At 33.5% G+C, this 16,919-nt stretch overlaps 1 protein-coding gene across 1 annotated transcript in view; it reads right to left on the bottom strand.

Annotated features, from left to right (window-relative positions):
• LOC133185562 (microtubule-associated protein futsch-like) overlaps nt 1–16,919 on the bottom strand; it is a 46,319-nt gene that overhangs the window by 9,902 nt on the left and 19,498 nt on the right. Inside the window, exons 14-20 of the mRNA XM_061320855.1 lie at nt 15,560–15,946; nt 12,240–12,481; nt 10,453–10,750; nt 5,601–5,801; nt 4,741–4,958; nt 3,125–3,281; nt 2,189–2,741 (exon numbers count right to left, since the gene is read on the bottom strand). Coding sequence (XP_061176839.1) covers nt 2,189–2,741; nt 3,125–3,281; nt 4,741–4,958; nt 5,601–5,801; nt 10,453–10,750; nt 12,240–12,481; nt 15,560–15,946 — 2,056 coding nt within the window. The remainder of the gene's footprint in view (nt 1–2,188; nt 2,742–3,124; nt 3,282–4,740; nt 4,959–5,600; nt 5,802–10,452; nt 10,751–12,239; nt 12,482–15,559; nt 15,947–16,919) is intronic.

The raw sequence follows: 16,919 nt of genomic DNA, 5'->3' as shown, positions 1-16,919 counted from the left end.
CATGAAATTTATATCTTAATATTTCCATTTCTAATTGTTTTTTCTGTGATAACTCTTTGAAAGTTAGGCGAGTTGATTTCTTGATAATTCAACTTGAATGTTAATTTCGCCAGGTGAAAGGTCAAGAGCCTTATATGCATGTCAATCTCGTGCGGTTGTGTTTGTGTCTGATGTCAGTGGGCAGGGACTATTGAAATTAACATGGAGGCCTCATGTATCTTAAATCTATTAGACAGCATTTTTTAATTTATATTTACAATTTTATTTCATATATAAATGTAAATATAACGGATCACTGTCTAATTGTTGGCTATGCCAGGGACATCAACGATAGTTGGATTTGTGGTTAATTTATGCATAACCGGCTTCGCATGTTATGCAAATTATTCCACGTTTCCAACTATCGTTGATGCCCTGGCATACCCAACAAACTAGACAGTGATTCCTTAAATAAAGGATGTCATTCATTGAATTATTATTTACATGTATTTATTTCCAATTCATTAAATCATGATTCCATGCAATATTGAAACATTTTCTTAAGAATCGACACATTACAAAGGTTTTATAATTTAACAAAAGTTAAATAGAGATGATCAAAGATTACAAAGCTCACCTCTATTTGTGAATATTTATGAGTGATTCAAGACTTGTACCAACTGAACGTTCAATATTTTTATTATCATTATAAGTGATGGAAGTCTCATAACAGTTGAACGTTCACAATTTTACCATCATAAGTTATTTAAGTCTCACACCAATAAAATGTTTAATATTTTTATCATTATAAGTGATTTGAGTCTCATACAAGTTGAACATGTTGAACATCCAATGTTTTTATAACTGATTTTAAGTCTCATAACGATTGAGCGTTCAATGTTTTTATCATTATAAAGAGATTAAAGTCTCATACAAATTGAACTATCAATATTTTTATCAGTATAAGTGATTTAAGTCTCAAACAAATTGAATGTTCAATGTTATCATTATAATTGATTTAAGTCTCATACCAATTGAATTAGCTACGATTTTTTCATTATAATTGATATTTATAAGTCTCATACCATCTGAATGATCAATGTTTTTATCATTACAAGTGATTTAAGTTTAATACCAATTGAAAGTTCAATACTTTTATCATTTAGTTTAAACACCCATAGCATTTAGAGCACGACTATAGTAGAATGCATCTTTCAATACATGCTACAACTCACAAGAATTTTCTTTCCTTTTTTTAAAAAATTACTTGACGTTGAAATAAATTAAAAAGTAATCTTTATGAAAACTTTTCCTAGACAATCATTTTTTTAAAATAATGAAACATTTTTTTTCCTTCTGTTAAATATATATTAATATTTTGAGAAGTGAACATAGACCTAACTTTAAACACAAGGTCTATGATTGGTCAAACAATCATCTGACAACTATAAGACCTAACATCAAAGAGAATTCAATAAGTTACCCATCAAACCTGAGGCAAACTTTATATCTTTATCCCTAGATTGAACTAGGGTGACCTGGGTGTAAGGCTGGTGAACTTTTAACTGTTTACAAATGCATGAAATTATTTTCCACCTCATAAATTTGATTGATCCAATTTCATTATTTATAAAACTGGAGACAGACACATGTGCCCAGCATTAAACCTTGTTTGCCTACATCTGCATCTCTGGTTCATTTGATGTCAGGTATTGACCGAGTGAATCCTATTAGTCAAAATCTGAATGTATTAATATTAAATAACAGAATCATGTGGAGGTTCAATCAAGGTTTCAATGGAAGAAATGAAATGCACAATAAAAAAATCTTCCATAAAGGCCATGCTGCAATAACCTTTCTCTGTAGTTAACTTAAAGTTGACTACAATATTCTCTGTGGATAATTAAGATGAGTCAGGCAAGATGCTATAAAGTATATCAACTCAAATTATCATTTCCTCTATCAACAAAGGAAAAAGGGGGTTATTATTTAACCCAAATCTGTCTGCCTGTTTGGCTGATTATGATATATTTTTAAAAAATATAAAGAGTTAATGACATTCTAGAAATCTTTAAGTTCTGATATAAGGGAAAAAAATCAAATCTTCATAAAACTTCATTACAAACTAAGATAAAACATGACTGCAGCATTACCTTTAACCTCAGTTATCCCTTCATCACCCACTTTCAATTATTATACAAGTACCCACCTTAATTCCTCTTGTCGCTGTCTTTCTAGCTCCGCTTCTCTCTCTGCCTTCTCCCTCGCCTGACGTCGTTTCTCGGCAAGTTTGTTTTTGTACTCCTCTAGTTCTAATTCCTTCTTACTTTTGGTAGCAGATGAAGGGGTACCAGGTTTGGGGGATCCTGCTCTTGCAGATGGTGGTGGGGTTCCTGGTTTAGGAGAAACTGTCCTGGTGGCCACCTTCTCTGGAGTGCCTGGTGCAGATGATGGTGTTTTTACCCCAGTAGGTTCTGGTGTTCCTGGTTTGGGTTCTGGTGTTCTGACTCCAGCAGGTTCCGGCGTTTCCGGTTTGGGTTCTGTTGTTTTGACAACAGAAGGTTCCTCTGTTTCTTGTTTGGGTACCATTGTCTCTGATTTCTCTTCTGGCTCTGGGGTGGATACTTTTTCTGTCACTACTGATGAATCTTCAACAGACTTTGAGGGAACCAGATCTTCTAAAATGTTGATGTCTTTAATATCTGCCACTTGTTCTTCAACATCTGGCTTCTCTACTTTTTCAGGAACACTTTCAGCAACTTCTACCAAAAATAACAAAAAAATGTATTTATTCAAGCATATACTTCATTTGCATTGATAATAATGACAAAATCTGCAAGGTCACATCCCACTATACTTCCTTTTTCTAAACTTTTTTGTGGAACTTTGATCTCAAGCACTTGCTAAATAATGTAATTACACCACTCTCTTATAAAGAAAGATGCTGTGCAGCTGCCTTTTTACCCTATCTCTGGCTTCTCTAGCTAAAATACTTTTTTTTTCCTCTCTCTGGCTTAAATGCCTATAATACCTTTTCTCCCTCTCTCTTTCTTAAATACCTATAATATCTTTTCTCCCTCTCTCTGGCTTCAATAGCTGTTATACCTTTTTCTACCTCGTTCTCTGGCTTCTCTATCTATAATACCTTTTTCTTCTTTGCTCTTGGATTCTGGTTTCTGATCCAGAAGGGCTTTCTCTTTCTCTGGGGTTGTTGCTACAGCTTTCTTGACCTTGACCTCTTTCTTGATTTCCTTTGACCCAGATTTGGTAGTTGTCTTTGTTTCTGGCTGCTTTACTGGTGTCTGTTTCAAAATAAGTTCAGTATTCTTGATTTTCACCATAAGACACACATGTTTACAATTACCTTCCTTATTACTTACAGAATTCTACAGATATGAAACATTATCTGCTTTAAAATGTTACGAAAACTAAAGATAAACACGTTAAAGGTGATAAAAGTACTATAATAATTGAAGAAAGCTGTGACTTCACATAAAAAACAAATTTGTAGAAAACTGGACAAAAAAAAAACACATAAAACTGAAAAATTAGGCAGAACCATTTCACAAAATTAATCTGAAACATAGATTATTCTACATAATAAACTGGAAGAATTTAACTCTATTTATGCTGTTTATACATTTACCCTCTATATAAAAATATCAAATAATCAATACTACATATTATCAGGAAAAAATAAGGTAATGATTTCTTGAATACTGAGAATATAAATACATATGAGGGTTGTCCCAGAAAATCGTAGATACCATTATTTGTTTTAATTTACATTTGTACATGAACAATTTTACTCAATTTTTTCTTGGAAAACCCTCGTTTATGTATATATACACATTTTTTTCCAGAATATGTTTTACAGGCATCACTGTAAAGAAACAGCTTTGTCACATAGTTTTTCTTGTTTATATAATGACTAAGCATTTATAAAGTTTATCATGGTCTTCTGAATAACGTGGTTATATAATGTCTGAATAAAGAAAAGAGATTTGATAGTTCTAAACCTGTCCAAAGAACCAAAGGTTAGCAAGAAACTCAGTTTCAAAGAAAAATAACACTATTAAAGTCTTAAAACAATTCAATTTTAAGTAGGAAGTTGTATCCCAACATCACTGAATGCCATGCAGTAGTTAGGGAAGCATGCAACTCAAGGTTACCTTTCTAACACTGGGGGGAGGGGCTGTCGGCATTAAAGACCGTCTTACAACCTGTAACAGCATACTCATTGTAACAAGGAAGTACTCGGAAGCTTTATATTCAGCAGAAGCATTGCACTTTACATGTTTGCAAGAAATGCACAAAAATTTGTGGCAAAACTTTAAGAATTTTACTAAAATATGATCAAGACTGCAAATCAATGCAAGTAATTATTTTGGATTATATTTTCTTTTTAGTGATATTCCAATAAATACATATTTATATTTATCATTGATCTATTCATATTATCTAGCAATCTGTCATATGGGAAGGCCTATAGCACATCCACAATCAAAGAGAATACATAACTTTAATTTAATGCATGTAAATTAGATTTCTATAAAATATCCTTCAGGGGAGCATAAACGACATCTGCAATTTGATAATTTTAACATATTGTGAGTTAATTACAATTCATAAAAATCAATAGTTTCCATGCAGCAACCCTTCATTCTAAGGCAAAACAACCTTGTGCCTTCATCTTTAAGATAAATATAGGGATAAGACAATGCGCACCAGAAGCATACACTAAGCCAGCCTCTATTTTACCTTCTTATCTGAGGCTTTCTCTTGTTTGTTCTGTTCATCTTTCTCTCGTTTTGGAGTCTCTTTTTTCACTGGCATTTTCTCTATCTTGCTGATGTCTTTAGACAGGTCCCTCCTGTGGATTTCTTTGGGGGTCTCCTTCTTGGGTGTGTCTTTGATGTGTTTCTGTGTATCCACATCTTTCTTTGGAAACATTCTTGGAGTGGGAGGCTTAGACCTCTCTACAGGGAACAAAGGAAGCGTTCTCATTAATGTTATTGTATGAATGGAAGAGAAAGTGCACATAAGGAAATGCTGAACACATGCTAAACCACAGACTCTAAAAAATTAAATCAAAGCACTTATCAAAAGCGATTTTCGTGGTTTATATGATTAATCAGTTTATAAGTAGCAGCCACCACGGAAGAAGATATGTGATTGACAGAGTTAGGTTTATAATTGACCTGACAGGTATAAATGTTGGCTTTATACTGTCTGTGATGATTCACCTCATAACATCAATCACTTTCTATTCAACATGATAAACTTATACAAGTAAAATGAAGAAACATAGCCTATCTTTATCTACCTTAAAAACAAAATTCATTTCTGTTCAACATGATAAACTTAATACAAGTAAAATTGAAGAAACAATCTATCTTAATCTACCTTAAAAACAAAATTCAAAAGAAATTCTAGCAAAAACATTTTTTAAAACATGCCTTTTTTGAAAATCTGCTAATTCCACATCAATTAAATATGTAAATACTCATCAAACAACAAACCTATATAATACAAGATATATCCCAGCAACATATATTTCAAAGCATAGTAGAGAACTGACATTAACCTAGCCTATGGTAAAATTGGATAAAACTCATTACCTCTTGGTCTTGAGAGTCGATCCGTACTTTTGCTACGTGAATCTGCAGCCTTCTTCACGTTAGGAGAGAAGTTAGGTGAGGATCCTGCTATACTGGCAGGGCGGGGTTTCCTGGGGGTGGTCTTCTCACGTAATTTGACTGTTTCCCTGTGTGACAGGTTCATTGTGCTCTTGGGTCTGGTGGGTGGAGGTCCACTAGGTGCTAGAAAAGATCGTCCTTTCTCTGGGATTGTGTTGAGGGCTGTGCGTTTGAATACCAAATGTGCCCAGATTTTTGGGGTGGTCAAATTTTGATGTGTAAATTTTTTGATTGGGGGTGAGTTTTGGGTGGATTGAGAAAGGTTTTTGAAAAAAAGAAAAAAAATAACACCATATTAGTCAAAATGCACACAAATTCAAATAATTTGTTGTTAGTTGGATAATTTGAATATAATTTCATCCGGCTAGCAGTCAGCATAGCCCACCACCACCTCTGGGTATAAGAAGCCAAAGAGTACAGGAGTTAGAGCCCTGGCATCAGCTATATTATACCTATCCCTAACCAAAAACAAGATTTATTTGGGATAATGTAATATTGCATGATATGATTTTAATAAATTTATAGTGGTTAAAACTGAGAGTGGATGCATGTAACACATTACTTTAAGTTAAGTATACATAAACCCTTAAATTTGTAACTTTCTGACACCACTAGATATGTTTAATACACTTTATAGCATCCAATCTTGGATTTTTTCCTTTTTTAATTTTTCTTTTTTTTTAAAAGAAACACTGTTAACAATGGATGTATCATTTAAGTCTGCTTCTTCATTTCTGTTCACATTTTTAAACAGTAAAAGAAATTGTCAATACTGAACATTCCTAACATTGTTTTCAATAGGAAATTCATGTTGCTATATATATAAGTGGTATTTCTGGTTCACGAGCCTTAGCATAATCAATGACCAAAATTTGTAATGCAAGTGGATCACTTTTTTGTACACCAAAAAAAGTACTTAATCCTTAGTGTTTCAGTTTACTAAGCAGTGAATGAACATTAGCTTTTTTTCAAACTTGTTTCTTCAGTTTCAATTCATTAGCAGAGTAGAACATTGAGCATACAATGTTTTAAGCTATAGACATAAAAAAGACTGAACTGCTCAAATTTAAACTCCATAAACTAGTATCAATGTAAATCCAAATGTCGAGATGACTGAGAAAATGTTATCTACTTAGTGAAAGTAGCAATAAATAGCTGATGCCTGATGGCCTATAGTGGTCTATGTAGGTAGTTCATCTGAATTGTAAATTCTAATGGCAAAGGCCCTCTCCCATCATAAAAGCTGTGGAAATGAACAGATCACTTCCAAAGCCTTTAATTAATTAGAAAAGCTCAAGGGACAAAAGAATATACAGCTCTCAACAATACATTAATCAACACATGCAACTAAGAATTTGATTACACAAAAGATAACGAGTTTGCTTCTTTGCAGAAAAGCAAGGAACCCAGCTGGTTGTGAAGCCAAAACACAATATCAAAAAGTGAACAGTTCTCTATTGAAAGTGTTAGTTTGCATGCTTCGTGCCATTCTCTGAGTACAAAAAATACAGAATGCAGCATATTGACATAACATGCAGGCCGATCAGTGGATTAATCCAATTACTTTGTTGCTGTATAGATGGCGACATGTGTTCGCCTACCAATATACCTCTCTCCAAATCAATAGTCCAAATCATAAGGCCAGTAACTACTACATTAGTCATTTTCTATGATTTGAAGGTAGATATTTGAATATATGTGTATAATTTAATCACTTTGCAAGTTTATGTTAACTCATAGCTGTCGTAGAATATGATACTGTATGGAATCAAGCAATATGATAGACCAAGCATCATGCATATGATGTTTCATGCCATACATGTGATTAGACAAAAAACTGTAAACATTGAATTTACTAAACATATTCTACAATAAAGTACTGAATGAAAAAAAGATGAGGATGAGAGAAAAAAAAAAGAATTGATCGATGTACAAAACACATGCAGGGTTCATGCCAGATTGTCTATTTCTTAAAGGTAAAATAGTTTTATGATCCTTTGGAAAGACAGGTAATGCACAAATACCCTACCCTCATCAAGACCTTGAGAAACGACCATTTACTGTAATGTTTTAGAATAATTATTATGTCATTAAGACAGTTCAAATTCAGTGTGTCGGGAGTATTCTACACTCCATAGCCCTTTATGAATATGAAGTTTGTTAAGTGCACATTTTTTATATTAATATCAGAATTAATGTCACAAATTGGCCTTGTTTAACACAGTAACAACACTTCCTGCCAATGAAAATTATTTTTTTTCCATTTCCTCCGTCAGCCATACAAACAATCATGTACTACGCATAATGACCTTAATTAGCTTAACCTTGAACTCTGACCTTGGATGTTCAGTTTTTACACGAAGTCTGCATGCTTTGTAACCCTGTGTGTTATGTACAATAGTGGAGACACATGAGAATGACACAGACACACCCTTACCCATCATTGACTCTGCTGGTCTCTCGCGGGAGTTGAGATTACCACTGGATGAAGAGAGGTCACTTGTGCGTTTGTTATAAAGGGCACTTGTTGACACGGAGAGATGTTTAGAGGGTGGAGTGCTTCCAAAAGTTCCTACTGTAATAGTCAAGCAATGCAAGCACAATGCAACAAGATGCAACAAAAAAATGCAAAAACAATCTGAGAATTCATAATGAAAAAGCCTTGCCCAAAATAAATGCTTGAATTAAAGATAAGAAAATTTAACATGATCCATTTAAGAAATAAGACTTTAAATATCATGCCTAGAGATGTTAATATTTATATTTACAATATTTACTTGATAGACTTTATAAAAATTCCTTTCTATAATACAAATCAATAGGGAATTCATGGCATTTTGTTAAGATTATAGAAAATGTTTGGTAGTTCTTGAGGAGAACATAGAAAATGGTTCTAGTTCATGAGAAAATATAATACTGCACTGTTTTTAGTTTGCAGCAAGGCAATTCTTTATGAAGTGCTTGACATTTTTTTTGTTGCAATAGGCTGACATATTTTTTTGTCGTTGCAAAAGGCTTACAGTTTACCTCACAATTCTTGCCTTTAAAATGTTCACACACATAGTTTTCTTTATATATATCTTTTTCTGTACTTTCAATATTCTTCAGGGTGCAAGTGACCTTGACATTCAGTTTTGTCCTCTATCAAGGAACTGCTTTCTTGACAACAGTTGCCATGTTGATTTGTATTAAAGAAAGGAATCCAAGTTCTTATTTTTTTCTAATCTTTATTTGTATACTTCATTCATAACTATCAATCATAATATGATAATCCTTATTACATAATATATATATACTATAGCAAATATTGTGCATAAATCTTAATTGTGTTAGTATAGCTTAAAGAATGTGAAAATAATAAGTTACAATGTGATTAAAACAAAAAGTACCACTGATTGGTCAGTTTTCCTTCATTGATTTGGAATGTCTATTTATAATTTTTTTTAAATAAAAGAAAAAAAAATTAAATGAAATGATTGAGTATTATAAAATGAAATCTAATAAATGAACTTTAAAAGCTAGGAGAAAACTAATGACAAAGAAATGTCAACGTGATTTTTGTGAAAAAGTATACCAGTTGCCTCTTTCACCGCACCGCCATGATAAAAATGATTCAAATGTTTTCAGAAAATGTTGAATTTTAGCAATGAGAAGAGATCAGGATGAGACTTGATGAAAATATGCAGCTATGAGTTAAATAAAAGCAGTGTTTAATACATGATATATATTTTTAGATTTGTTACTTGGTTAGTAGATTTCACATCATTAGCAGCTAGTACTAACAGGCTTGTAAGTCAGTCTAAACACACAGACATTGAATCTCCAACAAGACCGCCTAATCTTTAACACATTAACATTATACAGAGACCAATCAAGTCATAACATTAAACTAACACACACAAAGCAAAAAGGGATGTTAGTAAAAAAAATATTTCTGTATTTACTTGGAGATTCAAACCACCCAAAATTATGATAATATATGCAAGAAAAAAATGGCAAAATGGAAATAAATATAACGTAAGAGACAGTTTTACCTCCAAGCTGGTAGAAAAACTAAACAGCCAGTTCTTAATTCCATGTATATTAGCGTATACATCATTTCATTTCTAAAATCTTGAATTATCACATTTTAGGACAAGTTATGAAGTTAAGTACTGACTGTTGGAAATAGAAGTAGATTATATTATAAATGATAAACAACATGTCACAATTTTTTCCCCAACAAAAAACACAAAATTCAGAGATTCCCCCAGACCCCATGCTTTCAACCAAAATCACACTACTCTATTGTAGGAGATGGGGGAAGTAGGAGAGAAAATGCAAAAAAATAAATCAATCTGGGACTGTCATAGTAACATACACATAAATAGATCAAGAGTTATCCAAAAAATTAAAAAGCACCAAAATATTCAACATTATCACAAACATAGATTTCATTATGTTTCCTCTTTGATAGATTTCATAGTAGCCATCAAGTGTAGCTTAGAGAACAGAGCTCGTCTAGCTTTGGGAGGTTTGCTGACTTTATTAACTTTTGACAATGAAGGCTTCTCCTTTACAGGAGAACCATACAAAGCTAGACTTCTCTGTTCCTGTTTGCTAGTTTGAGCTCTTGATTTCTTAAACCCCTGTAACTTGAGTTTCCTATGAGCAAACTTCACATTTAGATGCTGTGGGGAAGAGCCTGTTTTTTCAGGGCTTATATTAACAGAATGACAAATTTCACAGAATTCTTTGAACTTTAACTTGACATGTTGTTGATTAGTTGACGTACCCTGCCCCGTGAGTTTGTTAATATCTATACAGCAGTGTCTCCGCACGCTACAGGCAGAGAAAGCCCGTCTGTGAGGGATATAAGAGTCGGCATCAGAACCCTGAGGTGAGCGACGATAGATTGTGCTATGAGAAGATGATCGGCGGCGCTCTAGAGGCTGACACACAGAGCGTGGTGCTCGACTTCCAAAGCCGATCACATAGCTAATCCCACCTTTACGGCTGTTCATCTGGGCCTTCCACTGTTCATACCGCGTCTGACGCTCATTGGATTTCTGGATAATGGCCTCCTTTCTAGCCTAAAAATGGAGAGAAAAAAGTCTGAGTAAAACAAATTTTTATGCAAGTAGACTTTCATTTGACATTTGTAGAAAAAGTGATTTTAAAATGAAATTCCTCAAATCATAACATAATAAAAATTTTCATTAACAACTTGTGCAGTATGGATCTCTTTTGTATTCTCTGCATAAAATTTTAAGAGGTGCCTTTAAAAACTGATAAACTCAACAACTCTTTTGATTGCTTTGTTACATTAGGTGACAGTTATGATAATTGAGAAGGGAAAAAGTGGCAGATGTTTTTGTGGGAGACAATGTGACATCAAATGATCCATGTCCTTGATCCTCACAACTCCTGTGTAGAGAACCATTGTGTGATAAAACCTTTTAACGTAGCATTTTTATTTTTTCTATCTTAATCAATTTCTTTCAAAACCTATGCAGGTCTTTTAAGGCAGGGAAAAGGAAGCTGATTTCTTTATGAATCAATATAAATGGTACCACGGATTGCTGCCTGTGACAAGATCGATGATGTGTCACCTGCAGCATCCTCCAGGTACACATCCCCAGACTTACAACGGCACCACATCATCACTTCCTCTTCCACTGTTTGATGCTCTTTAATGTGGACCTACCATTATGGCCATACCGCATGTACAAAGGCTTAGAGCTAATTTTCAGTTCCTGTGTGGAACATTTCAGAGAGATTTTTTGTTTCATGTTGCTCTAAAAAGATTTGTGCTTTGGGAATTGGACAACAAATTTTCAAAGACATTATTTTCTTTTGAAGTAGGCAGGTCATGGTTTGGGTAGTGATATGTTTCAAAATGGAGCAATATTCAAATTATCATGTGCAATAATAAAAGAAATAATGCATAAATAAAGAGTCGTTATTCCCTAGAAAACATTGCAAAATTCATATAAAGCTTGATCCATTATGTTCTGCTTAATTAAAATGCATAAAAAATACTTGTAAAAAGCAACTATTTACATCAAAAGAATCTATCAGTATTTTGAAGTACATATATTCATTACAAACTTAAACATATTTCACAAAATCAGATTGTTATCAACATCAAGGTGATAATTTGATTCTATGATCCAACAGGTACTCCGTGGAAGCTTGCTTCATTCAAACAAACCCAGGACTACTGCTATCTCTTTATAGCCATGCTATTTCTCTCACTTTCCCTTTAACTTGATATCTTACAAAGTAAACTCTGGCATTAAATATTTCTGAAGTTCACAATTAAAGTATCATCACCAGAGACTGTAGCTCTCTAATGAAGGAGATCAATATGTAATGGTTCTGCATGTGTTTGATGTTAAGGTTCTCTGTTGCATTTATACTGCAAACAAAAGGACAATGAAATATCTAGCAGCAACTCGGTGTATTCTCAAAGCTCTTGAGGGCAGTATTACTTTAAAGCTGCTTCACACATTTTCCACAACAGAAATATTTTGTGAAACAGACTTTGAACTGGTCAACTTTGATCATGGTTTTTCTTACCTTGTCTTGGGTTTCTAGTCTTTTACGGCGTTCTTCAACAGCCACTCTGCGTTCCTCGTCACGTCTCCGTAGCTCCTCGATTTTCATCCGTCGTAGTTCGAGTTGCCTGTCTCTCTTCTCCTGGGCCAATCGCTGCTGTTCCTTCATCTCCTCTAACTTTTTGGCCCGTTCTTCAGCCATTTTCTCTCGCTGAACACGAATCTTCTCCTCTCTTTCTTTCTCTTTTTCTTTTCGTTGTGCATCTGAAGTGTCAGTTTCATCAGTTATAATGACCTCAATTATCATTGTTAATTAGTTAATTACCAATAAATCATCTGATTGTCATCACTTATTCCTAACATTTCACTTTATAGCTGCTTATAATGCAAATGTTCAAAGATTAACTAGAGACATGTGTATGTTCTCCAATATCTGCAGCCATTGTAGAGTCATAACATTAAATCCGATGATGTGAAAAATAAAGACAGATTTGCAAAATTTTTGTAGATAAAGTCCTCATCAAAACAACACGTGTTGTATGAGAGTTGATGCATCAACTTCCATCTTTGGCAACATTAAAACGTCTCCCATATGAATTATCAGCATCAGAGTCAACACAACAGATGTTACCTGCTCTTTCTACAAGGTCCTATCACAACAACAGTTCACAGCCGTAAGGAAAGTTAATCAAATGAGAAACTTATTTTTATGATGAATTTTCAATCAAGGTAAAATCAGCGAAATTAAAGCTTTATAAATATGGCCGATACCATTATCTGTGAGAGATCTCCTACCAGGTATTAAGATCAAAAGAAAAACACTTTTCTTTCTGACTGTGGATAAAAATTTAGATTGGACAGATCAATAAATCTTTCATTCATATTTCATCCAAAAATGATTAAATCATAACCCATTTAAAAATAATAATTAAGTGTTTGTGGTAGTAGACCAATCATCTGTAAATCGTAAGTAAAAAGATGTGCATCTAGACGTCTACTTCAACATGTTCAAGGTGCACTTTACACAGGTGTCACCTTGTATAACTGAAATAACTGTGATATGGAGTACCTGCACGTACAGGAATTCTTTTTCTGATTTCATTTCTTTGCAATAGTATACATTTTTTGTTCAACACTTTTGTACAACTTAGAATTATCTACATGAAATAAGATACTAATAAGTGACTTAATTCCATTATAATAATATATGTGTAAGTATATATTCAGTTAATCGACCAGAAAGTCTTATGACACTCAAGTGACCCGAACATGGTCGGACTGTTATGTAACAGTGCATATTACATACATGTAGTACTGGAGTAGATATGGTGTAAAAGGTTAGTGTACTGGCACTGATACATCACTGGAGTAATATATATGTGATAATAATTCTTGATTAGGCATGTTGTAATAGTGATTTATAATAAATCATCATTATAACTCTCAAAGGTCATGTGTAGACAGCGTGTAACATTCATATTTAATGCAAGGACATACCTCATGTTGTGTTATTTTTATTTTACTATGTAGATAAAATGTGATTTATAAATATCCTGATACTATAAATAAAATTTGTACAATGCCCTGATAAATGTTGCCTTTCTTTATCAAACTCTGTTCCTTGTTTGTTCCAGTGTTTGCCAAATTATTGAAGTCTACAGCTTTCTTCACAAAGCCAACACTCTGATTTCTAGATATACAGGAATCCGATTTAGTGCCAAATCTCCCTATGATCAACAACCCCTCCTTTACTGTTTTACATGGTATCCCACTAAAAATCTAACAGGCTATTCCACTATTCCCAGTTTAGATTTCTATCATTAAGTAGCATTTATTCGATAATGCATAAAAAATTACTTTAGTAAATAAATATCAAATTCTAATATCAATATCTATAGAAACAAAACAACTATTTAAAAATCAAATTTGCATAAATAGAGTAAAAAGGGTGCTAAAATTATCTAGCAATAACTAAAAATAAACTGAAGGGAGAAGAGGAGGTGACATGACCATCAATACACCGAATACACATAAATAAATCAGAGGTATACACCATGCTACAGGTAGGATGTGTGTCAATAGAAGCTATAGACCCTGTCATAAAAATATCATAAAAAAGCCATAACAGACACAGGAAAATCTGACTATCACACTGGCATGCAGACCTTAGGATAAGGTCAAATGTACCAACATAAAAGGACCACAACCTTGGTAAAAAGGGAGGCAATTTCAGTAAAAATCTTCCTTATTAAAAATTTTATTTCATTGTAAAAATAAATTTAAAAACATTTATATTCTAATTAATGGAAAACCACATTTTAAATATGCCCATTTTTGCATGGTTAAAAAAAAGACCTACATTATTAGCATGTTGATGAAAAACATTAAGTCTTTTAGATGGATTGTGGTCCTTCGTTGGGTTTGTCCCGCAGAAGAACATAGAGTTGAAATTGGAACATTACTTGCCTACCACCCGTCCGTTTATAACAACGTACGACCTTCCTGCTGTGATTAAATGTGTCCCTAGAGAAAAGGGGAGGCAATCAAGTCAACTGTAGCAAAATCTTCCAATCGTAAAAAAAACTTAATCATAAAAGTTTTATAAAGAATAATTGCCTTTTTTTTTTACAGAAATACAGCAAAATTAGTTTGTGAATTGTAATTTTGTGGTAACTGTTATTAATCTTTCAGTGAGATTTGATGTTTACATCAATTTCCAATCACTATGTACGTGTTATAAACATCAACAAGACAACTGAAACACACGTAAATTGTACCTTTAACGGCATCGCTCTCCTCTGTTGAAAAATACAGCACAATCATTAAGTCCTACTAATATCTTAAACATCATTATCTACTTTGGAAATATCTTTTTGTTGTGTTACTATATATGTATTAGTCATTTTAAAATTCAGCACCCACTTTAAAGCAGTAGATATGAATGTTTGATGGATGTTATACAGAATTTGGGAGTGCTGGACTATTCTATTTTGGTTCAAACATTGCATTTCATGGGAATTATAATATATTACATAAGCCAAACAAATGCAATATGCAAAACTAACTTATATGTACAGCAAGACCATGCTCCTAACTCAATACTGAACTTGCTTATTGGACTTAAAGCTAACTTAATGAATAAACAATTTAATAAACATTGAAAATCAAACTTACATAAAGCTAGCAGTAACTAAACAGGGTTTAAATATAACCTATTATCTTATTCCTGTTTCTCATTTTCACAACAATTAAACCTTTGGTCTTGTGTTCCTAAACAATTATCAACACTGCTGAAACAGCCAACAGTAATAAGGACTACAGTGAAATACTACAACAAATTACCTTGAGCTTTATGATCTGGACTTTTTCTGGATTCTTCTGTTGAGGAAGCTTTCCCTGATGACACGGAATGGTTGTCCCCCGTCTGAGGTCTTGGTGATCCCCTCGCTGATGTCTTAGGAGACTCTTTTCCGCTGTCGTCTATCCTCTGTCTCTTCTCTGCAGGAGACATACACTGTGAATTAGAGTGATCTCCCCCTGCAGTAACAGGAACCTCCTCCAAACGGAGACTGTGATCCAGCGAATCGCCAGACCATGACATGTGATCTACACCATCCACAGAGGAACCTGCCTCTGTCACTTTGTCCACCTCCATCATGTGATCAGGGTTAAAGGTCGTCGATTCAGCTGTGTTCACATTGTCTGGGTTAAAACTGTGGTGATCTACATCTGAAAAAAGAAAAGTGAAACTGCAAGTTAAAACAAACATCAAATAGGAAATCAAAGCAAGACATCAAACAAATTAGAATTAGTTAGAAGGGGTACAAATCAAGGGTTTTAAAGCAGCAATGGGACCCAGAGTGAGGTTTAGGTGGTTGTCTTATGTAGCACTCTTCAGGTTAATCAACACCTGATCAGGTATACAGGTAAAAACAGAAGGTATAATACCTCCAAATGACAGACTGTCCACACATATACACTACTGAGCCACTGTATCACACACAATTCAATAATCAATAGGCCTATATACAAGGATAAACACTGGTATTGTATACACACTGTATGTATCTGACTTTAGGCTTTTTTCACCTGGAGTGAGAGAGTAGACATTATATACCTGAAAAGAAATCTTTGCCCATCTTTCTTTGCTGAGAGCTTTGATAATGGAAACAATCAAAGAGCTGACAAATATACCAGCAATGGGAGGGTTCTTGTCTGTTCTAAGATGGAACACAAGAGTGCTTGTTTTTACAGTTTGTGACCCTTTATATGAAACCCAACAGTCCCTAAAAAGTATGCCCTAAGGATACAAAATTATAAGGGCATCATTAATTCTCAGTTGTCTCTATACACAGATCATTGGACTGGAGATTTTATGACCCTTGGCCATTTTTCTATCACTTTAAAAAGTTAAAGGTGTAAGATCATGTGTCTAAATTACAGTCTAGAAAATAATGGATTGTTGACTTCATGCAATTATGATACCATCAAATAATATCACCAAATAACTACATTTTGAGGGGTAATCAATCAATATGGATGTGTCACATGCTATAGTTAATCAAAAATTTTAAATTTAATTATATATGCAATGTTAGAATGTTATTTACACTTTACTCAAATATCAAATCTACAATACAGGTAAACCTAGACCTTGCAATTGATTGTAGAATATATTTATTTTTTAAATATAAATTTCAAA

The sequence above is a fragment of the Saccostrea echinata genome, unplaced genomic scaffold, assembly GCF_033153115.1.
Source record: "Saccostrea echinata isolate AGI-Se365-2 ecotype Australia unplaced genomic scaffold, CSIRO_AGI_Sech_v1 ptg000012l, whole genome shotgun sequence".
Classification (NCBI taxonomy): Eukaryota; Metazoa; Mollusca; class Bivalvia; order Ostreida; family Ostreidae; genus Saccostrea; species Saccostrea echinata.
The sequence above is the reverse complement of the archived record's forward strand: the minus strand, read 5'-3'. Positions and strand labels throughout refer to the sequence as shown.